General features: G+C 35.0%; 1 protein-coding gene across 1 annotated transcript; it reads left to right on the top strand.

The window, feature by feature from the left end:
• The first annotated feature begins 7,472 nt into the window (after positions 1-7,472).
• On the top strand, positions 7,473-22,835 carry LOC125856870 (uncharacterized). Its single transcript, XM_049536517.1, is given in 21 exon segments — positions 7,473-7,612; positions 7,876-7,993; positions 8,524-8,594; positions 9,314-9,336; positions 10,189-10,370; positions 11,972-12,067; positions 12,169-12,211; positions 12,545-12,633; positions 12,976-13,068; positions 15,387-15,441; positions 16,413-16,515; positions 17,883-18,099; positions 18,647-18,863; positions 18,938-18,992; positions 18,994-19,018; positions 19,223-19,286; positions 19,359-19,463; positions 19,570-19,589; positions 19,660-20,604; positions 20,690-20,855; positions 22,514-22,835. Coding segments are annotated over 18 exon segments (2,508 nt in total). The 5' UTR covers positions 7,473-7,612; positions 7,876-7,993; positions 8,524-8,552; the 3' UTR covers positions 20,824-20,855; positions 22,514-22,835.
• The last annotated feature ends 2,489 nt before the right edge of the window (positions 22,836-25,324 follow it).

A 25,324-nucleotide genomic window follows, 5' to 3' on the forward strand; every position in this document is an offset into this window, starting at 1 on the left:
GCATATTAAACACTTGACGGGATGTATAAACTTGATTAACTCACGCACATCACAACCCCATATATAACCCTATAAACTGAACTGATCACACACTCAATTAAACTTGTTTCCAACTCGCGAACAAATGGAAAATACCCTATACCACATTTCTAACATCATACCACTCCATCATAGCCTCTAAACTACCCCTAAAAAATATATAGAAAGCATCATGAACACCAGCAACCCCTCTCATAAGTTTACAAAACTCTAACAATATAGGAGCACATTCCCTTTGTACGGTTATTGGGTTGGGGAAACATGTATTACATGATCTATAAATTGAAAAATGCATCCATCAGCAACTTGTTTGCTAAATATAGAAGGAAACATATAAATCTTTACCAGAGCCGCAGGAATAGAGGTGTGAATAAATACTAGGAAATATTCATTAGATCTACTTGTATCATCCTTTGGGGTCACTGTGAGAAGCATGGTAAGCATCTTCGTCATACAAGAGATATTAAAATTAATTGCTCGGTAATCATTGCATTTGCATAGGTCATGAATAAGCGAGTTTAATCATTTATCAGCCTTCACGTGTGAGGATGTTGTGTGCTTCACAGTTTCCCAAAGAGTTATAGGGTGTCGTGGTTTTAGATATCACGCTCAGATCTCATTTGGGCCAAATGAAGTTGTTTCCCACCGTAGTGTAATCATTGCTCCATAGATGATACTCTAAAGGTCTATTAGATTTGTCGGATTTAAGTGATTCATTGGATTTTTTGATTAACTGACCCAATTGAGTTGAGGAATTAGCTTGAAGGACTAGACTTTCTCCGTCGAAAACATACAAACAAAGAATTGAATAGAACTAATAAATAAAGAGAGATGGTTTTGTATTTTCCTCATGGCGGTGGCATAATCATCGAACTTGTGTTTGATGTAGTGTTATAGTGTAACTGATACACTAGTGGAAGTTGGGAGTAGGAAGAGTTGTTTGAATTTGATATCTGATGTGTTTAAAGCAATTGATGAGATGTACTAGTCCACCACGTGCTAAGGAACCATTTGATAATACACTAAAATGTAGTAGAAGATACTAAACTATAAAGTAAAAACAACAAGGAGTTTTATGTGGAAACCTCCTTTCACAACAGGGGAAAACAACGACCTGCCACACAGGATTTTCAACTGTTTCCACTATTTTCAAGCAACAAGTGAATACAGACTCCAAATACACATAAAGAGATTAAAGTCTTAATCTCACCACCTGTAATAACAGTATTACAAAGAGAACCAAAGTAATGGCTCTTTTGCCCACCATATTAACTAACTCTAATTAATATAGACTTCAATCACACACCACATAATTAACTCTAAATATGCTCATTGTTTGTTATCATAGAAAAGACTTGATGCGTTCCTTTATAGATTAGAAACAGATCTTACAAGTTCAACACAGCACAAGCATTCACTAACAACACTTAGAAGTCACTCTCGATAACTATATCAGGTCCTTTAATGTTGTTGATGGCTTGAGTTCTTCAAAGACAAAATACACTTTTTTAATATTTTTGTTTGAATGTCTTGACTAGGTTGTTTCATGTCAAATGAGGATATATTATCCTCTGAAAAAAATAACCTAATGTTATCTAATTGGTTGAGTACACTTTTTTCGTTTCTTGTGCTCACTAACCACGTCAGAAATGACAGCTTTTACAACTTTTCACCATTTGAATCCAGATACCTAATCAACTATGGGACCATGTTGTAAGTTTGTGAGTATCATCAAAACTTTGAATTCTAACATTTTCCCCATTTTTGATGATGACAAACAAACACTTTATCATTCCCCCTACCATCAATATATCACAGCATACATTTCCAAGATCTCCCCATGTCACCAATGTCATTCCCCCTATCACCAATACCATTATTCCCCCTTTTGACATCATAAAAAAGTTAAAGTAGTAAACGTAAGAAAAATGTCAAGCAATAACGTAATGAGTCTAGAGCCAAAGGGCGATACAAAACATGAGGAACTAAGCACATAAAGAAGAATAAGTATAGCAAAACAACAAGGGAAGATATCATTAAGAGAATGAAAGTATCCATTATACTGACCGTAAATAAAATGACAAAAAGTCACAAAGTCACAGTGCCACTACCAGATACAAAACAAAAGGATTGGGAAGGACTTTAAGATGGAGGGGGTTGAGGTACAAGGAATTGCAGGATCAGTTTCATCCGGGTGTTCTCATCCTCATGAACATGGAGAAGCTTTTGGGTTAGAGACTTAACCTCAGCGTCCAATTTGGCATTTGATTCAACTAACTTAGCATTGTGAACCTTCAGTGCTTCAACATCCTCTGCCCACATGTACTTGGACCTGGTCCTTGAGACTGTTCCTTTTGAAGCAGTGCTTTAAGCCTCGTAATCTCCAAGTCCTTTGCATCCAACATGGTAGTAAGATCTTCCATTTCCCTTTTTAACACTTCTTGTTATTAAAGAAGCTCGGAGACCTGAGACTAAGACTTCACCTTTGCCTCAATACATTCACGTCAATTAGTTCAATTACCAGGATGGGTATGGGGGGGAGTTCATGTTACCTTTAAATACTCCTTCTCTTTGACAAAGTTCACAAGATTTGGTGAAATCATGAACATCTTGGTGGATCATCAACAAATAATACCCACAATAAAGAATTTTATGGGTGGCCCGGATCCCACTATGATGTCCTCCGACCAGAGAGGAATGACATGCCTCTAATATGTTCATCATCTCTACCTCGGGTATGCAACTGTGATTAACCCCATTAGCATAGACATAAAACAAATATGGCTCCTCCTAGAAAAACTTTCTCACATCTAANCCTCCTTCTCTTTGACAAAGTTCACAAGATTTGGTGAAATCATGAACATCTTAGTGGATCATCAACAAATAATACCCACAATAAAGAATTTTATCGGCGGCCCGGATCCCACTATGATGTCCTCCAACTGGAGAGGAATGACATGCCTCTAATATGTTCATCATCTCTACCTCGGGTATGTAACTGTGATTAACCCCATTAGCATAGACATAAAACAAATATGGCTCCTCCTAGAAAAACTTTCTCACATCTAATATAAGCTTTCAACGTTAGTGGAAAGACAAATAAGAACGTACCACATCACTCACCAAATAATTAGCGAAGTTGGCGAACCGCATAATCAAATCATGGGGCGCAACCAATACTTTCTCATCCGAAAAAGTGTCATCTATCTCAGTTCCATCTACTAACTTCAACATTGTTTCTTCCTCCAACTTGAACAAGTGATTGGCTACCTAATTTTTGGTTCCCTTTCGAAATCTGACCTTAAAATCAAACTCTTGCAGTAACAATACTCATTAAATCAGTCTTGTCTTGGGATCTTTCTTTGACATCAAGTACTGAAGTGTTGCTTGGTCAGTGTGAACAATGAGTTTCATTCCAAGCAAGTAGGACTTGAATTTGTTGAATGTAAAGACCAATGCAAGAAATTCTTGTTCAGTAATTGTATAATTCCTTTGAGCTACGTTTAGAGCTTTGATGTCATAGTATAGGGGGTGTAGAATCTTCCCGCGCCTCTGCCCTAAGATTATGCCAAGCGCCACTCTACTAGCATCATCTATAACTTCAAATGGTTGGGACCAATATAGTATAATAATAATAATAGGTGCATAGATCAACTTCTCCTTCAATCCTTCAAACTATTTCAGACAAGCCTCGTCAAAAACAAATTTGATCTTTTTTTCTAGTAATTTGACAACACCTTATTTCTGCGGAAGCAAGAATATGACCTACTAATAGTACAAGTATATGTTGATGATATTATCTTTGAGGAACAAATGACAAACTATGTGTAGACTTTGCAAGATTGATGAGTAGCGAATTCAAAAAGAGCATGATGGGTGCTCAACTTCTTTCTTAGACTACAAATCAAACAGTTTTCCCTAGGATTGTCCATTCATAAACAAAAGTGCATCAAGGAGCTACTTAAAAGGTTTGATACGGAAAGTGCTAAGGTGAGTGATACTTGAATTGCTACAACTACCAAATTGGAAAAAATATGAACTAGATCACCGTGGGTGATACAAAATATAGAGGAATGATTGGGTACTCACTATATCTCATTGCCACCAGACCTGATATACTATATAGTGTAGGACTACGTGCTAGATTTCAATCTTATCCCAAAGAGTCCCATATGAAAGTGATCAAAAGAATCTTAGATACCTCAAAAGAGCTCAGAGCTGGTTCTCTGATATTCTTTTACGGATTCATTCTGTCTAGTAGATTTTGTTGATGCTGACTATGCAGGATATCTCATTGATAGAAAAAGTACCTCAGGTATGCCTCATTTTCTTAAATTGTGTCTCATATCATGGAAAACTATAAAATAGAACTTGTAACCCTGTCTATTGCTGAATCAGAATATATAGAAGCCACATCTTGTTTTGCACAAATTTTATAGATCAAGCAACAACTCCTCAACTTTGGAGTAGTTCTATAATACATACTAATCATTTGTGATAACACAAGTGCAGTCAACATGGCATAGAACATGTACATCATAAAAGGACCAAGAACATTGATATGCATTACCATTTTCCCAGAGATAATGTCGAAAAAGTCCTATAGTCATGAAATCTTTCCAAACGAAGGAACAAGTAGCCGACATCTTCACTAAGGGTCTGGGAGAGAGTAGTTTCAAAACAATCAACTTGAACTTGAGCTTGTCAACTAGCTTTCTTAATGAAATTCTTTCTTTTGGCTAGAATACTGAGTCCATTTGTTTGCATAAATTGGATGGTGGATAAAATATTGAGTGAGCTCTGTACAGTAACAAGTACACACCCACAACTCTTGAGTGAACTGAATCAAGATCCACAACTCTTGAGTGGACTGAATCAAGGTCTAATGATATTACCCTTACTTTCTCATACAATAATCAGTGAGATATCACCATTAAGCATCACGGAGAACCTGGTTCTTCGCAAACCAAGAGATACAGGTTTGCACATGTCCTTCATAGTTACAATGTTTGTTGAAGTCATAAATACATGAAATACAGGGAGAATTAAAATGGTTGGGACCTGATTCAAACTAAATCTCTTTTGTGATTTCTTTGGGGAAGGAATATAATGTGAGTTAAAAAAAGTGTTAGGTCGAAGAATCTTCCAACGACAAAGGCTCCAAGGGAAAAAAGAAAATTTAAGCAAGACCTTAATTTATGAACTATGGGGAAAATAAGGACAAACTACTTTTTTTAATAAATAAAGATTCTTTTATAAAAAAATAAAATATATATATAATTAATGTATAAACTTTATTGGTCATTATTATCTGTTTGTTCGCCACCTATTAGTAGTTGTTATTTTCTCCTTAGATTGTAAAATCCTCTATATAAGAATTAATTTTATTAAAAGTAGACAGGTTTTAGAACTCCTTTCACTCTAGTAGTACTCTTTTACTTCTTTGTAATTTTTTTTTTGAAGTAAAACTAAAGTTTGTTCAAGTAGTTATGACTACTCTCATAAGGTACATTAATATTTTAATTGATGTATCCTTTTTTTAAAATTTTAAATATTATTGTGCCCAAATGATAGGCTAAACATTTTTGGGTTGAAATATGACACACAATTTTTTTAACTTTAAAATTTTTATTTTTAATAAAATATGATATGCCATATATAGGAGTGACAAATGAGCGAGTCGAGTCGAATATAAGTCGATCGAAAACAAGTTAAATAAAAATGGATAAGCACTCGACTCGACTCACATTTTAAATGGGTAAAAATGAGTTACCCAATGGATAAATGGATAAATATGAGTACTCATTTTATAGTATAGATCTAGTTAAAATCATAAAAAACAAAATCTTTTTAAATTTTTTCATCACTCCACCCTCCCTACCAGCCCCCCTACTCCCCTGTCCAAAAAATGTAAATAAAATAAAATAGTTTGTTATTTTATGAAATGTAAAAAGTCTTTTTTACCACCCACCCTCTACCCCCCCCCCCACACCCCATCCCAAAAAATGTAAAAAAAATTTGATTCATTTTTTAAAAAAATAATTACCACCCCACCCCCTACCAGCCCCCCTCCCCCTATCCCAAAAAAAAAATGTAAAAAATAGTAATATTTTTAAAAAGTTTTTTTTACCACTCACCCCTAATCACTTTTCTTTCTTTTATGAATGAACATTTTTTACCCATATTATCCTTTTTAACTACCCACTTTAAATGGTTAAATATGAGTATTATTCGTTTTTACTCATTTTTAAATGAGTTGGTTACCCAACCCATTTAAAATGGGTAAATATGAGTGGATACCCATATAAATTACCCATTCTGCCACCTCTAGCCATATATGATAATTGATATAGATTGTTGCTCTTAAAAAATTAAGGGTATGTTTGTCATATCACACAATTCTCGATATTTTCTTTGTTGATGTCAAATAGTGTCGGTAAAATGAGGTCATATTTTGGTAACCTGTCGAATCCATCCATATTTTAATGGATTGGGTGAATGATTTTTTGTATGGGTAAAATATGAGTTGATACCCATATACAATCCATAAAAATATGTGTAAAATATGAGTAAACTATCGGTAAACTATGGGTAAAATATGGAATAACCAAATGAGTTAAACTTCCAACTTTTATTCACTCAAAATTCATGATATCACTGAAAATGTTGTGACTTCTCTTCCTTTTTATTTTCTTCCATCAAATTAATTATTCTTCTCCATAATTGAAAATGTGAAGTCTTTGGCCCTCCAAAAAAAAAATATATTTTAAATGTACATTTCTTTTGTTAATTATAATTATATTTTTTATTTGTTTAATTTTATATTGGATAACAAATAATAGTGTAAAATAAAGAAATCATATATTAGTATTGATATTGCTTAAAGTGCATTAAGCATGTTTTAGTCCAAAAATGCAAATATTCATTTACTTTGAAATTAATTTTTTTTTCCCATTGTTATTACATAAATTTATTTTATATTGAAAAATTATAAAAAAAAAAAATTGACTTTTATGATACAATTAAACTAAATAAACTATTTTCAATATTTTTCAACCAAAGAAATACTAAAATATTTTCTCCCGGTTGAATTCTTGAGTAGAGTATAAATATAAGTAAATTTGTATTTTACCCAACTCATTTGTTACCCAATCCATTTTTATCCATATCAAATATGAATGGATTAAATTATTACTCATTTTATATTGACATATTTCAACCCATCCAAAATTGACCCAACCCGCCCATTTACCCCATTAATGTCAAACTATTTTTCATGGGAGAAATGTCAATTTCTCCAACTCATTAGTGGAACGAACGGGTCAGTATCCGAAAAAGCAAACCGGTTTGGAAAAGGAATAATTACCAAACTTTTAAAGTTCTCAAGTTTCCCCTCTCCCGCGTTTCTCATCGATTCCACCTCACGCACGACGACGACGACGACGACCAGGAGGAGATTAACTCTCAGGTTTCACTGATACTCTCAGATTTTGTTCACTCGAGTTCTCTCACCGGCTCTCGGGACTCAGAAGCTCACCATTTCACTGTCAGAACTCCGCTCAGGAGCTCAGAAGTAAGTCTCAAATTCTTAATTTCACGATTTCACTGCGACGTTTGGGTTTGATTTATGAGAAGACTCTCGTGAATTTCAACCTAAGTTGACGATTTCCTCATTTGTTACTGGGCTCAATTATTTTTATGGTTTGAAATTTCTGAATTTCAAGTTGAAATTTTCAACGTAGTTACTTGGTTTGGGGCTTTTGGTTTAGTTCCTAGAACTTAGAAGGCTCAGCGCTGCACTCACTGGCCACTGCTCACATTTTACTCTCTTCTCAGAAGCTCCGTAGTCCGCTTAGTCGCTCACTGCCTCGATTTCACTCTCAGAAGCTCACGATTTCTCTCTCAGAATCAGAACTCTGCTCAGGTGCTCACGATTTCTCATTCTCTGCTACTGGTAAGTCTAAATTACACTTTTAATTTCACAATTTCACTGTGACGTTTTGATTTCATTTATGAGAAAACTACAGTTGAATTGGCATATAATTTGGCTTTCCCCTTTTTTTGTGTGGGAAATCATTTACTTGATTAAGTAGTTATTATTTTGTTGACTTGAGTATAACTATCAGTACTATGTCTGGACTTAATTTTTTGTTTGTGCTAGAAAATTTTCAAGTTGTGTGACATGATGACAGCTTAATATACAAATTGTGATGCTACAGTGGTGCAGCTTGTAGTGCTGCTGTTTTATTTAGTTATTTTGATATGATATTTGTGTTGAGCAGCTTGTGGTGCAACTTGTAGCCTTGTTGTGTTGTTACTGTTGTTAGGAACTTGATAAATTAGGAAGCATACAAGGCTTGTAGTGTTGTTGTGTTGTAGCTGCTGATTAGCCTGATTGAATGGCTATAATCTATATCGTAGTGTTGTTGTGTTGCTCCCTTTCTTTTCCTCTGGTCCTTATATAATTATCTCTTCCCCATTTAGTGGATGTTTCAAGGAAGATTTCTTCCACGATGTTACAATGGATGGGTGGGTCAAGGAGGAAAGTTGATACTGTAAGTGTCAAAGGAAATTACTTATTATTCTGGAGATATACTTGCATATTTCTGAATTTGGAGGATAAATTTTTTCTTTCGAGGGAAGCCTTGGAAGCACAATTGAGCAAATTTGAAATTAGGTAGAACTAAAACTCATTAGTGTGGTTTGTTAGTTGATCTCTAGTAATGCATGTCTCTCATGATGGTAATGGATTTTAATGTAAAGTTGTGGTTAATACAGTCCAAATGTAATGCATGTCTTTTGAGTCTTGAGATGGTAATGGATTTTAATGTATATTGTGGTTAATACTGTTCAAATGAGGAGTTACATAAAAGTATATTAAAAGATGAAGATCACCCTTTAGAGATTAGGAGCTCAAGCATATTCCTAGAGGAAATGAAAATATTCTTAATCCATGTAGTCCTAGCCTAAATCTTCTTTTGAAAAAAGCTAACCTCCCACACTTCTTTATGCGAGTTTAATTTTGTACAAACCAGTTTGCAGGTTTGTTGTGATAACATTCAGCTTACTCCACATCCCAAAATTAAATATAAAAAAGGCAATAAGAAATAGAACATTCATCTTCTGTTGAAGGCTATCAACTTGTTCTTGTGAAAGTTTAATTTGTTCCCATTGTTGTTAAAGATTTAATCTTATTGTGCTTTGGGAAATGTTTTCATACTGACATTTTCTCTTGTGATTTGTATTATCCTTTTGCGGGATGGAAAAACATCAGTCAAGAAGGTCAACACAGAAAAGGTATTAAAATATCACCCATCAGTCTTTATTTGATTGGATAATTGTTGTAGCTTTACTCAACCTGAAGTCCTGAACTTAGGTCATCATTCTTTGATACTGTTGTCTTAACTTCCAATATGTAGACTAAGGGAATCTTAGTATCTTAGTTGGTTGGCTATTTGAACTCCCACCTTGTTGGTGAGGATTCAATTCCCCATATTGTAATCCCCTCTCCCATTTCCCCTTTCCCAACCCTAATTTAAAATAAAAAAATAAGATTAAGGGCTCATTTGTATATGTGATATGAAATCATGATTTGAAATCAGATTGATTTGAAGTTGAAGTTTTGTTTGGACATGTAATTTGGATTTTTTAAGTTGTATTTTTTTCTCATAAACATGAAAAACCTCACAAGTTATGAAAACTATCAAAATTTCCGCAATTCTTATACAATTTTACCAAATGAGCAAATTATAGTTTATAAATAAGATATCAAAATATCCAAAGGCACTGCATTGATAAATCACATATCTCCATGTTCCTTTTATAAACAATATTTGCGATTATAAACTTCCAAGAACACCTAATTTTATGAAGATTCACTAGTCAACTAGTAACTAGTTATTCTTTGATATAATCCTTTCACATGGCACCAGGCATGAGTCTTTTCCATATTTAAAATGATGAGTATTTTTTTTTTACAAAATATAAACTTATGGGTCAAAAAGTTTCCTATTTTTTTAAAGAAAACTTATGGGTCAAGTTTTACATTTAAATTTTTTTTGAAATCATGATTTGGAATCCCAAATCATGCTATATGGAGAATTTGGGATATGATAGTGTATGTCCAAGTGTAGTTTGTCGATCTTACAGGCAAAAGCAATACTTTGAGCAAAGAAAATGGCAAGAGCAGCAGAAAAAAAATGCAAGAGAGAGCTTCTTTGATGAGAAAAGCCCATGTAATCAGCAAGAAAAGAATAGTCGTTCACTTGATATTCTGAGTTTACTAAACGTATCAACAGGTTTGGGGGAACACAAGTCAAATGTCCACTCAGGTACTTTGACTTCAATTTTTGAAATCTCCAAAATTTTAAGCATATATAATTATTTGCTCTTTGGGGCAATCGACAATAGCATTTGGTGCTTGTTCATGTTTCTTAGTATGACCTCTCTCACAGATATTATAATCACACAATCCCATCATTAGGTTACTGGTGAAGTGATTTCAAAAGATTTGTTTGTTTTCATATTGTAACTCCGTACAACTCAAGGTGATGAATCCTAATTATGTGAAATTTGAAAAGATATATATACACACACACATACACAATAGCGTATACTTTTCTTGGATTTTTGGCTAAGATCAAGTATATGTCCACCCTACTCTTATTAATTGTCTCTTAAGTTGCATAATGGTGCAAAGTTGGTCTGCGATAAGTACAATTGTATAGTCCTTTACAGAAATAATGTGCTATTATTAATGAATGAACAAATGTATATCCAGTTGGTGAATATATCAATGGCATGTAGGACTGTTTCCTGTCATACTTATTAAGTATCTCATTTTGCCCACCCCACCCCGCAAAGAAAAAACACTACTTAAAAGGTTTTTTGGAAGGACATAATGGTGCTTTTCCCGCAGCCCGTCAATTAGTTAACCGTCAACATATTTTAGTTAATGGTAATATAGTGGATTGGTTATAGTAGGTATGAAGAGAGGTAGGTAGACCTAAGAAGTATTGGGGGTAGGTGATTAGATAGGACATGATCTAATTTCAGGTTATCGAGGACATGATCTTAGATAAGAAGGTGTGGAGGACACGCATTAGTGTAGAAGGTTAGTAGGTAGTGGAGTGTTGTCTAGCTGTTTATTGTCGTTCTTGATTGGGATATCTATCATCATCTATTGTTTATTGTGTTTCGATTATCACACTATTTTGTTGTTCTTGGTCCTTTCGTGTAGGATTTGCACTGCCCCTTTGTTAGTTGCTATGTTTTTTCTACTATTTTCTTCTTTCTTGTACTTGGATTTGCTGTACTTGAGCCGAGGATGTTTTGGAAACAACCTCTCTACATCCACGAGGTAGTGGTAAGGTCAGCATAAGCTCTACCCTCCCCTACCCCACTTTTGGGATTTCTCTAGGTATGTTGTTGTTGTTGACATCTGATAAAATTGGAACAATACAGACATATTATGTCAGAGATCTTACTTGTCAAATAAGTTTGTATCTCAACCTGCTCAGCCTTAGGAAGTAAAATCCTTGAAATTTGTGAAAACCAAAATGAATGATGTGCATTTTCACTTTCTTTAGATCTCAAGAGAACTTTTGAACTGCAGTTGCAAACATTATGCAGCTTCATTAGCACTTATGTCCCAGTGCAATAATTTCCTATCAGGTGCTGTTAGGATTCTTCTTTGACAAATTTCTTTACTGTCATTTCCAAGTCTTCAATGATATGACAACCTAATATACATTGTTTATCAATTATAAATTTCAATATGGAATTGACACAAAGTTTCATTATACAATGTGACCGTGTTAAAATTGCACTTTGTCGATTTTCTTATTTGATGAGTGAACCTATTCCCTTCAATAGCTAAGTGATTCCCGGTCTCCCTTTTGTGGCCTAATTTTCTTTTTCATTACTATGTTAGCAAGGCATATTTATGAGGACAATCAAATGCTACAGCCTTCTCCAGTGATTCAAACAAAAGAAGTCATTTATCTTGGCTCTCTTCAACATAAGGAAGGTAGTACACTTGCGTTCTGGCAAAAGCTGGTTTTCTGAGGAGTGTAATTGTACTTTCTTGTCATTTGGACGTATTAAGTATGTGATTCATTGTCCTAATAGGAACGTCACCAAGCTCCCAAGATTTTGCAGCCTGCCCAAATCAGTAAGCATGTTTATGTTGAGTGGATTATCCATATCGAATTGCATAAACATAAATTTTTTTTTTTGTAGATTTATCTTGTTGAATTGCATAAGTATATATATCAAAAAAATCCTTAAGGAAGCTTGCTTGAGTATATTTTTTCTATAATAAAAAGATGCTCACAAGTGTAGATGGAGAAACTTTAAGTACATGCCTGATTTGGATGCTAGTAATTATTAGAAGGTCCAGGATCACTGTGAACTGCATTCTTAGTATTCTACATGTTTGGTTGTGATGTCGACGAAATATTTTTTTTTCCTGAAAAAAGTTCAATTAAAAGTTGATGTTTCTCAGTACATCAGTCGGAGCACCTGGAGGTCATGAGAGAGGTTTGTACAGCACCAATGATAAAGTAAACCCATTGGCGAACTCTACAAGCAAACGTGAGTATATCATGAATACTGAATAGAAGTGTTTGCCTGGAAGCTTGTGTAATACTTACCTGTCAAAACAAAATTGAAATGGCTTGTTACAGTAGCTTTAGCAACGGGATTAACATTCTGATTGGAGACACTTCCTTTTGAATTTCAACTTATTATTGTAGTTGAAAGTACAATTCATGGTATTACATCAAGATATCCTTTTGTCCATAGCTGACAAATGTTTATCAACTGTAAATTTAATGGCCCTACTTTAGAAAAAGCACTTCCCAAGAATATTCTCTGGTTTGAACTGTCAGATCTAGAATAATTATTACCATATATACTAAAATCTCAATTTTGCAGAACTCTCTATCATTGACATACTTGGTGATGATGGACCAAACTATGAGTTGGAAAGTTCAACTCATGAAGGCCATGTTGCATTTTCGATTGAAGGTAGATTCGATGGTTGACCATGAAGCAATTACATTTATGTTTTTTGAAAGACTAACAATTTTACACCAAGGGTATGACCTAGGTCAATGAAGTGGATTGAGAACCATGAAGTTTCGGGTTCAAATCCTAGCAGAGACAAAAAAAAACACTAGGTGATTTCTTTCCATATGTCTTAGCTTTGGTGGACAGAATTACTCGGTACCTGTTGGTGGTGGGAGGTGACAGGTATTTCGTAGAACTCGAGCAGGATGGTCCAGAAACAACAATTATGAAAAAAAAAATAATCCTACAAATGAGTAGAAAAACTCAATTAACTTCTTTCATTTTCTTTTCTACTTAATGCTCTTTATAGAAATCTTTTCAAATACTCCTTCTGTTTCAATTTGTTTGTCTGGTTTTGACTTGACATAGAGTTGAAGAAAGTAAAAACTTTGTTCTTGTGGTTAAATATGCTATGTGGAAGGTTGGAATTAAAAAGTTGCCTAAAAAAGAAAAGCGACATTCTTTTTTAAATGGACTAAAAAGGAAAGTAAGACAAACAATTTAAAATGGATGGGATATCATATAACTATTCTTTTAGCATTAGTCTTTGAGAACGTGTGTTGCATGTTTGTCCTGTATCATTATTATAATAGAAATTTACCGATTACACAACAAATTTATAGAAAATTATCTAGCAAAAAATTGCAAGCAATTGTGCCAAAGGCAAAAAAACAATGTTAGAAAGATATGTGCCTACCACATTTGTATTGGCACAATTTCTACCAAAGTTTTATTCAATTATCTACAAAACCATTACGTCAATTTTTTTCCCTGAAATAAGAAAATTCTCTCATAAGTTGTTGAAACAAAGTTTTAGCATGTGAGAGATTAAACTCTTAAACATCAATTAAAGTTATTAAACCACATGATTATGATAAGCAAAAAAACAAGAAGCTAAGCAAAAAGCAGAAAAGCAGATGCTTAAAACAACATGGGAGAAGAGCTTTATGCTCTTTTAAATTTAAGCCGAAAAGAAAGTGAACGGAAAAATAAACATTTAAAACTATCTCCGGTAATAATATATAGCCATATACTATAGAGATTTGTGAAAACTTCTCAAATTAAAATCACTAAAATGAATATTGAAATGATCTAAACACATGCATATTATATAAGCTAGAGAAAAGATATCAATAGGGCTATATGACGAGAAGATGAAAGGGCAAAGATGGAAAACAACTAATAATTGAGGAACCGTTTTGGGAGAAGGAAAGATCACAACTATTAAATTAACCACATTTTCTACTGTGATTATTTATAATTAGCAGTTAATAAGAGTTACTTTTTCGACTTATTAGAGTATTTACTTCATATTTTGAACCCCCTTTTTGAAAATCCTGGCTCCTCTACTATATATATATGTGACAATATGGCCCCCAAGGCCTAGCTCGAGTGGCAAAAGGTGGAGGATTTGTGGCTTAGGTCGCAGGTTCATGCCTCACACCACGCAAAGCGAAGCCTGATATTTAAGTGGGAAGAGTAGAGGGGCNTTTAAGCAGAAAAGAAAGTGAACGAAAAAATAAACATTTAAAACTATCTCCGGTAATAATATATAGCCATATACTATAGAGATTTGTGAAAACTTCTCAAATTAAAATCACTAAAATGAATATTGAAATGATCTAAACACATGCATATTATATAAGCTAGAGAAAAGATATCAATAGGGCTATATGACGAGAAGATGAAAGGGCAAAGATGGAAGACAACTAATAATTGAGGAACCGTTTTGGGAGAAGGAAAGATCACAACTATTTAAATTAACCACATTTTCTACTGTGATTATTTATAATTAGCAATTAATAAGAGTTACTTTGTCGACTTATTAGAGTATTTACTTCATATTTTGAACCCCTTTATTGAAAATCCTGGCTCCTCTACTATATATATATGTGACAATACGGCCCCCAAGGCCTAGCTCGAGTGGCAAAAGGTGGAGGATTTGTGGCTTAGGTCGCAGGTTCAAGCCTCATACCACGCAAAGCGAAGCCTGATATTTAAGTGGAAAGGGTAGAGGGGCGGGCCCATTATCCACCGAGTTTAGAAGACTGTGATTGGTCTAAAGGGCGAGTCACAAACGGATTTCTCGGTTATCAAAAAAAAAATATATATATGTGACAATGTGATGATTATTTCTTCATTTTCCTTTCTACTTTATGCTCTTTTTGGCATCATTTCCAGTTTGCAGGGAAAAGGAGGGAAGAACTGTCTATATTTGTGTGGCTTTCAGATCTTTTAGAATGAACATTTGATCAGATACCTTTTTGCCTTATTAGGTTTAGGTAAAGTTGAAATGTCTACCCCAGTTCATTCACCGCAGCTACCTGGCAGGTATATTTACTTTATTAATCAAGAATAATAGACCATGAATAATAATTTTGCAAATTCCATCTTGATAAGATTTCTATGATAAGTAGTGGTTAGGACTACCCTTGGAAGTCAAGACTATAAATAGGTTTTAAATTTAAATTGACTATGATAGCTGCATGCATCAGTTCTGTCGACTGAAAACATCATCTGCACATTTAGGCGACTTGCATTACTTTCCCAGGTTTTGAGGAGATCATCTGGCTGTTAACATGACCATTTAGACGATAAAGTGGATTTTTAACTAGGTCCTCTTCGCCACTGATATAGAGCTTCATAAACAGAGGACGAGACATTAATGTCATGGATATATTTTACAATAATGCTACTTCTAGAAAGAAGGAATTCCAAATTCCAGTAGAAGCTCTTAGCTATTTCCAGATAAGCAAAAAAGTAATGCAGGCACTCTATAACCACCAGATTCCATGATACCGTTCACTTAGCTGACATCAGTTCTTGATAAGCAAGGGTGTTTGGATACCACAATTTTCTCAAAACAGCTTAACTCAGTACTCTAGCCACTGGAAAATGATCTGAGACTCTGAGTCCCTCTATGGGATGTTTAATGTTCTTAATATTATGTATTATATAACCAAGCTGTGGATATCCTTTCGATCAATGCACGCATGGTTCATGCTTATCTTACATTTTGGAATACTAGATCAGTTTTTTGGAGAACTATACACCTGATTGCTTCTCAGGTTTGGATACACCAACTTCCTAAATGATTAATTTTACATAGGACCTAATCAAATTGGCATGCTTAAGGGTTTTAGTTCTTCATGTTGCAGTAGGCTGATTTAAGGGGACACTTCTTTTATGCTTTGTCGGTACAACCTCACAAAGCTGCATGGAAATCTTTTTTTGAGAATTAAGTTGCATGGAAATCTTTGAAAGTGTTCCTTCTAAATGCTGCTTTTTATGTTGTATGATAGCAGACCCTTGGCATATGGTAGGCCCTCACCCCCAAGGGCAAGGAGAAAAGCTCTCTCATCTGACTACCTTAACAAGGGAATAGATGGAATTGAACTTGAATTGGTGAGAGCACTTCCTGATGCTTTTATAATTCTGTTTGGGGTTGCTAGCTTGCTGCATGTTTACTACTAGCGCTTCCTTCGAATGACTTGAACTCCTATCTTTATTAGTGTCTCCTTTCCGTGGGATAGTGGACCATTACCTCTAGAAATCTTTGCGCTTTTACTTCATTTCCTATAATTTGTAACTTACTGTTGTCAATTTCTTTTTTGTTTCACTTCTTGTGTAGGGTGTTTAGCATGGCATAAGTTTTTTCTTGAAGAAACCCATTTTTTGTGTTCAGTTGTCTAAATTCTTTTCACCAAAAGAAGGAAATTGACTTTTGTGAGCATATGCCCTTTTCGGCTACAATTATATTGTAAAGATATGACCCCTGAGCCTAATTCAACCCCAAAAGCTAGCTCGACAGGGGAGGATTGCCCAAGTCCATATAAGGAGACCACCAGTCCATTCCCCAACCAATGTGGGTCTTTTACCCACTCTTAACACCCCTCTTCACGCCAGGCCCAACTGGCTTGTGGACCGGGAGCCCATACGAGGATAGACCTGGCTCTGATACCATGTAAAGATATTACACATGAGCCTAACTCAACCCCAAAAGCTAGCTCAAGAGGGGAGGATTGCCCAAGTTCATATAAGGAGACCACCAGTCGATTCCCCAACCAATGTGGAACTTTTACCCACTCTAACATATATAAACTTACACCAGATGTCGTTCTTCAACGTAAACCTCATGTCAACCTGTTTTGAAACACCACACCTATGCCCTATCTCCACTTCCTATCACTACCATATGTCACATATATTTTTACCCTATCAAACGGCATAAAATGATTTAGGAAATACTTTTCAAGGTTCTATAAAAAAATTATTCCATACCACATCCTTCATCTACTATATCTTATGATATCAAATGGGAAAAGGCTTTGGCAATAGGTGTTAAAACCAAGTTCCAGGCTTCCGTCAACTAGATGTTTAGTTTCAGCATTCATAGCTTCTTATATGGTCGGCATCTGAATCTGAAATCTACAGATTCTGTGTTTATTGGTTCAGTTGATGTAGAACAGCATTTTATGCTCTTGATCTCGAAAAGTGATGAAATACCTAAGTTCTATTCCATTCAATTGTTTTTCAATATATGCGTGCTTTATATATATATATATATATATACACACTCTCCATATGTGCATACTTTTGTTAATAAGCCCCTCACCGTCTGAAAATGAAAAATGAAAAACAAAAAGCAGTTGGTTCTTTGTGGAAGGATTATTGCAATGCAGATGTCCTTCCGTTATCGGCTCAGCCCTCATTGGTTATATGGAGGTCGAATTCCTGATATCTTTGTTTCTGGTTATATTGACAAACTACAGGATAGCATGATGGTGGATGTAGAACTACCTTTTCATACAAGTCCTTTCGACGGATCCTCTTGTTCCAGGGGAGTACAAGATTCACCTGGCAGTGCAGAACATAAGTTACTAGATACCAAATGGTTCTCCTCTAATAACAATTTCACTTGTCTGTACACTTTTGAGAATGATGAAATCTTCGGCAAAAACAAGGGAAGTTCACATACAATTTTGAATGGTAGGGTCCTTAATATGTTTTTTCCATATCTTTTCTGGCTTCTACGTTGACATCTCCAAAGTGGTGTTGGTTTCTTGAGTATCATTTTTATTTGGGTAAATCTCTGTTCATTTTCCTGGAAAAAAAGTATAATTCAACTTTGTAATTCCTTTGGAACCGTTTGTTTTAGAGTTTGCAAAATCAATTTTTAACTTTTAGGAACATGTATTTATTTGAACTGTTTTGCATACAAGAAAAAAGTTCCAAATGTCTGCAAACTTAGACAAATGCCACATTAATAGCATCACAGCTAGTTAACACATTTAAAGTTCCCATACATATATCTTTATTAAGCTTGAATTTTCGACATTGTTTTTGACAGTTCGCCAATACTAATAACATGTTTCTCCTAAGAGGAATTAATCCCTGTGGTACAGAGCTTAAAATTGGAGAAGTGCTTTTGAAGTTGCATAGAAATTTCAAACCTTTTGGCACTTCCACATCTTCTAAGGTTTTGCTTCATTTTACAAGTGACATGACTACATCGTGTTTTATGCTTCACATTCAGCTAATTCCAGCTTCCCACTTCCTGAAAGCTTTCATGAAGATTGTTGTTCATCTCATTTAGATGCTGTTTCCACTGATTTTTGGAACAACCAAAGTTGTGGGATGCGAGAATTCAACTTTGAGGACTGTTATTATCGGGATTTTGCCAATTCTTGTAGTGCCAGAAATTATGGGAAGCAAGACACTTATTTTGATGACTCTTATCATCAGAAGCAAAGGTTTCCCATCTAGTACTTCAATATTTAATTTGATGGTGTTTGTGTTCTATACTAAGGGTGTCTTGTCCTTGCAGTGTCGGGATGAAAGCCAAATCAGAATTCAACATAATAGGTGCTTTACATTTCTGCTAATAAGAGATGCTCTTTTAAAAGATGTACATATTCTTTTACCTGTTTTGCTTCTCATGGTTCTATCAAAAGTCATTTAGTTTCTCCAAGTTCAAAAAATATGAATTGTTCAATATGGGGAGTTAAAATGGAGTGCTATTGAATAGTTTTTCCTGGTATTATTGAGATCATAGTTTGGGCCAATAAGTTGCATTTTCTGTGGTTTTGACGTGTTATTCTCTCTTTAACAGATGCACCTACTCCCTATTCCAAGCACTTCAAACCAGAGAATTTCAGTGTCTCGGATGGAGAATGGTAGGCACATTTTGCAGTAGATGTGAGGGGGATTCTTTAGTTGGTTTAAACTCTTCTATTTCTTATTGGCAGGTGTTCCATGGGATGTACAAGTCCTCATTTAATGGATTATATAGACCATGTTGATAGGACATGGTTTGCAAATGAGGATGCAAGAGATAATTTGAGTTTATTGAGGTTGCTATTTGAAGCTCTTTCTGTTTACTGGTCTCTCTACTGGGCCTTTTCATTTTCTAATGAACTAATCCAGTTTATTCTTGGGGATATGTTGACTTCTCTTCAGCGAAGAATCATCCACTGCAGGTCAATGTCATTTGTACTCACTGACTTGTTGACTTGAGCAATATAATCATTTTTCTTTTTCTCCATCCAGTGGTGGGTGACTTAGACACACAACAAAAGATGAACTCAAATAATAAAAGGAGAAGCCAGGAGGTATCTGATGGGAGGAAAGAGACAAAATTCTGTGAGAAGTTATTTGCTAATGAAAGAAACTGCAAGAGGAATGATATTCAACAAGGAAAGCCAACAAAGTTACCATGGCTACCAAACCAATCAAGAGCAAAGCCAGAAAATTACAATTCTGCATTTTATGATAAGAGGTCAGACATGAACAATGATGGACTGAGGGAGACAAGATGTGGTCCAGGAGAGTCAAATTCTAGATTCAGATCTTTCTACCAAACTTCAGTGTCCAAAAGATATGTATCCACTTGTTCCGACTTCTTGGTTGGAGATGTCCTTACTGATCAGGAGCCTAAGTTACAAGTTGACTCCCTACACAACCTCGAAGGGTCTATCGAATATCCTGGTGAATATGCACCCTCATGTTTTATGATGGAACCAATAACTTTTGAACTAGATAGCCCCGCATGTACCTTCAGGAACTTGTTTCAGGATGCCAAGAAGGGATGTGGTGCTGAGAATTCATTACATACTCTCGGTTCCCATGGCACAGTAACAGGAAACATTGTAAGAGATGTTGGAAGCGATGGAGATAAAGGTGTTGATATCCTACCATTTGATAGCAGCCAATTTGACCCCAATACTGAAGTTTCTGGTAGGTGCAAGAGTTTCTCATCAGGAAAGGAAAAGTCTATGGATGGATCAAGTTCTGTCAATGAGTGTAGTAACTGTGATGAACCAAAAGAAAAAACTCCAGAAGTGAAGGACAGGACAGGATCGTTTAACTATTCTGAATGTGCAGAAGAAGCATCTTCCTCTGTAGAGATGTCCACTGTATCAAAGGGGGATCAGGACAGTTTAGATAAAAATCAGGATACCCAATCTTCACTTAGATACCAAGCAGGAGATGAAGGTCGAAGGTTTTCCTCCTTTGTAATCCTAATTTTTAAATTAGTCCTTCGTTTATAATTATAAGAAGTGTTTTTGTGCTTTGCTAGTTACAAAAGATGACAGCAGGTCTTCATCAAAAGAAGGAATGATAACTACACGACAAAGTCACAACGTTCACCAAAATGGGCAAGTGATGATGCTTGAGGCCGTGTCCTTCAATTTTTACATGTGCAGTTTTTGAAGGAAGCACAGGATTAAAGAACTTGGACAATGGTATGATACTCTTATCAAGTTTTAATAGATAAATGCAAACATGAACATTCTAATTCTATAGTTTGGCTTTTTTAGCATTTGATCTTCATGTGTTTTTCGCTATGGTTTGGACACATGCAAGTTATCTTGTGTTCTAGTGATGCATGACTTCCATGACTATTGAACTTGTAGAACCAGATTTATGTCCAGTTTTGATGCATGTGTAACATATATTTTTTAGGGGAGAGACTACAGAGACCATGCTTTTAACAGAAAACATTAGAAATTAAGACGGAGTGATGGGATTGACTAAAAAATAGCTAACAAAATAGATAAAAGAAGGATAATGTTGTCAATGATCACTTTCCGTTGAATCGTTATTCAATAATCAATAGTGCCATAGTCAATTTCTGCTCCTATGTTTTCTCTAGTTTTTCGCTTATATTCCTGTCACTGTGCTCTGTTGTTTTACCTCCCGGTGCATAGCCGTCCACTGCATGGTTTGGTTACTTTGGTCATATGACATCTCAATTTCTTAACATCTGATTGTTTGATAAGCTCTAGCATAAATTCTTTAGCACCTTCATCCAAGCACCTATATTGGTAAACAAAGTCAGAAGATAAAACATGGCATAATATGTCTGGTTATATTACAAAAGGTTGCTGCTTGAGTAATTACTTCTTGATTCAGGTAAGACGTTCTCGGATGATACAATAACCACAGGTATCTCTCTCAAATTAGAGGATCCCTGCCATTTAGAAATGGTTCAAATGGAGGCAAAGAAACTTTTGGGGGTGGGGGGGGGAGAGCATCCCTAAGGTCCACTTAATACCTTCACCCTTTTGAGTAGATCGTATCCTGTCCTTGATATGCAGTAGTCAGTAATGATCAAGTTTGTGTTCGTTTCCTGCAATATCGAATCAAAGCTCAGTGTATAAATGCACAAAGTTCGAAAAGATGACATGTCATATAACAAATTGTGCTGATCACAGGCATTGAATGATGGACTGGTGATAAAAAATCATATGCATTGAACTGACCCACTGGTGACACTATTTTTTCCAACCATAAATATATAATGCCTAATATAACCTGCTATTTTCTTTGTTCCATGGAGGCAAACAAGCTACTAATCTTTCTCCCAAACATTAGTGACTAGAGCATAAATACTTATGAGCGACTGTTGGACTGTGAAGGAGGTATGGAACCTCATATTGTATGTTTCTTCATGGTGTTTGGCTGTAGTAACTTCAGAAAATCAAGGGTACATGGATGAAGAGAATAGTTATCAAAATACTGCTCTCTCCACCGAGCCCTACAATTCCAATGTCTTCTGCCCGTTCTCTGCTGTAGTCACGGCAGCAAGGACCAAAAGAACAGCTCAAATTCACAATTTCCTTGTAACTTCAGAGATTTGGTAGTAATTTTGTGAAGTAGAACACATTATTTGGAGTGTCAAAAGAAATTAGTCCCAAATTCATTGCTTAAGCAAACAAGTTCATCACATGTTCAACGCTTGCATAAACCATAGCCATGTTCTCTATTGAGTCTATCGACTAATTACGTTGGGTACAATTTGCTATAGACATTCTAATTCTTCAATTTCTTTGGAGTAGTTAGGATTCTTAAAGCTTTGTTAATGCATCTTCAAGCGGTAATTTCTTGTCTACAACTACAGGAATGGGGAGGGCATGGAAGGTCTGACAAGCTTTGCAGGCAGCAAATGAAGCGTAAACGCCAATTAGTGAACTGAGGGCAAGCAAGGCAACTGGGGCAACATTAAAAGTTTCATGTGTACTTGGTATAAACTATAGCTGACTAAACTTAATGCCAAATGCCTGCTATTAATGTACGCTAAGAGGCATACAAAGCTACATGAATTCAAGAAACGTTCATAGAAATGTCTCTTTTATCTCCTTTAATTTTTCTTCTCGTGGTGGTCCAGCTAAATGGTGTCTATTTGCTTTCATTGTCTTATTATATAGAGAGAGATGAAAGCTCAAAAAAATCCTGCCTTGAAAGGTTCTATATACTCCTCAATTATGGGGCGATTTAGAGTTGATATATTCTTTGTTATAAAAGTGATTCACATTTACATACCTCTATAGTTACACAAATGATTCAGATATACCCTTTTAGTCTAATGGGTTAGATTTTTTATTTTTTATAAACAATTTTTTAAATTTATTATTTTGATGGTTAAATTTATTCACTTAATTTCTTTTAAAATTTATCATACACTCCAATTTTCTTTATAGATACAAAAAATAAATTACAATATAGTTGTAAAAAGTTTAGATTTAATTTTTTTTCTTTTTTCTTTTGTAAAAGCCCCACCTCTTTCACCTGTTCAATTCTCGCGTGAGGTAATAGTTCCTCCATAGTACTCTGTTTAGATTCACGTCTTTCAGTTATTTCCATGTCTTAGTATGCATGCATGTTCATCAAATTAAAACAACCTTCATGTATCAGTTTGGAGTCGGTCACTCCACCAATTGTCAGCATTTAGAATCTAGAATCAAGAGAATGAAAAACATATATTTATGTCATTGGAGTATTTTAGTCATACATGAGATCCTGATTTAAGAGGATGACTCCACTAGACACAACTCGACAAATAGATTCAGGATACTCCTAATCCTAAGATATGATATCAAGTTTGTCACACTTCAAACCTGACCCTGACACAATAAGCGCTCAATGCTCTAAAAAATCACATTGGAAGCACCTTATAGATATGACAGTCACGCGATTTCTCTACTAATTACTTATGGTTATTAGCCAATTTATGCATCATTAAGACAAATTACTAAAAGAAATAATAATATTAATATAAAGCAAAAGTTATGATATATAAATTAACTTAGCGAAATAGTATGTCTCATATGGAAAGCAACAATGACTCATTTAGTAACCACGACACAACATCTATCAATGAGGTCTCTATTAAAGATTAATTTCTAACTCCTGACGAAACTCAAAAATTTAATAAAGCAGAAAAGTAGGGAGTCTCGTGAGTAAGAATGTGGGCTCACCAATAGTTTATCTGATGCAAGTCCCTCCTAAGCAATGCGATCCTTAGAAATCTGCTCCTCTCCTATACCTAACATATCACCAAACACACTGCTGGTATGCCTGAGTATTGGGTACTCACTGAGTGCCTTGGGACAGAAATTCATCTAAAATAATACATGCAACTTATTGTAAAACAATTAAAATTCAATGATAGAGTAAATCATGAAACTTACTAAAATCGTCGGTGATGAAATTTTTAATCAATTTCAAGTCATTTTATTCAAAAGTCTTGTCAAACTATTTAAGGCATAAATTGAGTCAAATAGCTCAACAATCATGTCAAATAGAGGACTTATCAATAAGTAAACACAACTCAAGGAAAAAATAAATCAATAGGGTGTCATACTTTAAGGCGAATCAAGTCAATCAGGTGCCACACTTCCAAGAGAATCAAGTCGGGAGAGCCATACTTTTAAGAATTCTTGTTTCATCAGGGTAATTAACCCGAAGAGGTAAATCTCTCTATGTATTGACACAAGTTGATTGAAGGTGATTCATTAAGATCCATAACGCTTATTCGTCCTCTAGAATAACACAACTTGCCCTTAGGACAAACACAAATGATTGAAAATGACTCACTAGCTTAATTCTTTCAAAACCATCGTCTCATAAATAGAGGTATATCAAATCATTTCTCAAGTTTGAAATCATGTTTAAAGCGATTAAGTTATGTCTCTTAAGTCGATAGTTATAGAACATGCCTGCATGTAGTCTTCAGTTCATCAGGGATGGTTATGTTAAATCCACTTTGCAAAATCGGCAATAACATATATATCAGATTAGTTAAAAGCAAATACATAAATAACTCTCATGGTTACAAATTCAATCAAATACCTCATATTCTGATCAAGTTTATCAAGTACTTGAGGCAACCTTAAAGTTAGAATTATAGAGAGGCCCAACCCAATTGTCTTCCCCTGGGAAGAGGTAATATTGTCAACTTTACAAAACAAAAGACCAACAATCATCATATCATATAGACTTAACAACTGGAAAAGGTCATAATTGACAGATGATGGCCTTTCTCCTACATGAACTGGAAAAGGTCATTACTGAGCGAACTAATACTAATACTAATGTCGCTCATATGATGAAGATGTTTATCATCTTTCTCACAATGATCCCAAAGGATGACACTAGTAAATCTGAAGAATATCTCCTAATATTTGCTTACTCCTTTGATCCTACGGCTCTGGTAAAGCTCTATGCGCCTCTTACTATATTAGCAAACAAGCTGCTCATGGATGCATTTGTAAATTTGTAGATTCATCTAAGACACTTTTCCCCTACCCTGTAACCGTATATAGGCAGTGTGCTCCTATATTGTTAGAGTTTTGTAAGCTTCTGAGAGGGGTTGTTGGTGTTTATGATGTTTAAAATGTTTTGACATTGCAGAATGCTTTTCCATTTGTTC

The sequence above is a fragment of the Solanum stenotomum genome, chromosome 2, assembly GCF_019186545.1.
Source record: "Solanum stenotomum isolate F172 chromosome 2, ASM1918654v1, whole genome shotgun sequence".
In the NCBI taxonomy this organism is placed as follows: Eukaryota; Viridiplantae; Streptophyta; class Magnoliopsida; order Solanales; family Solanaceae; genus Solanum; species Solanum stenotomum.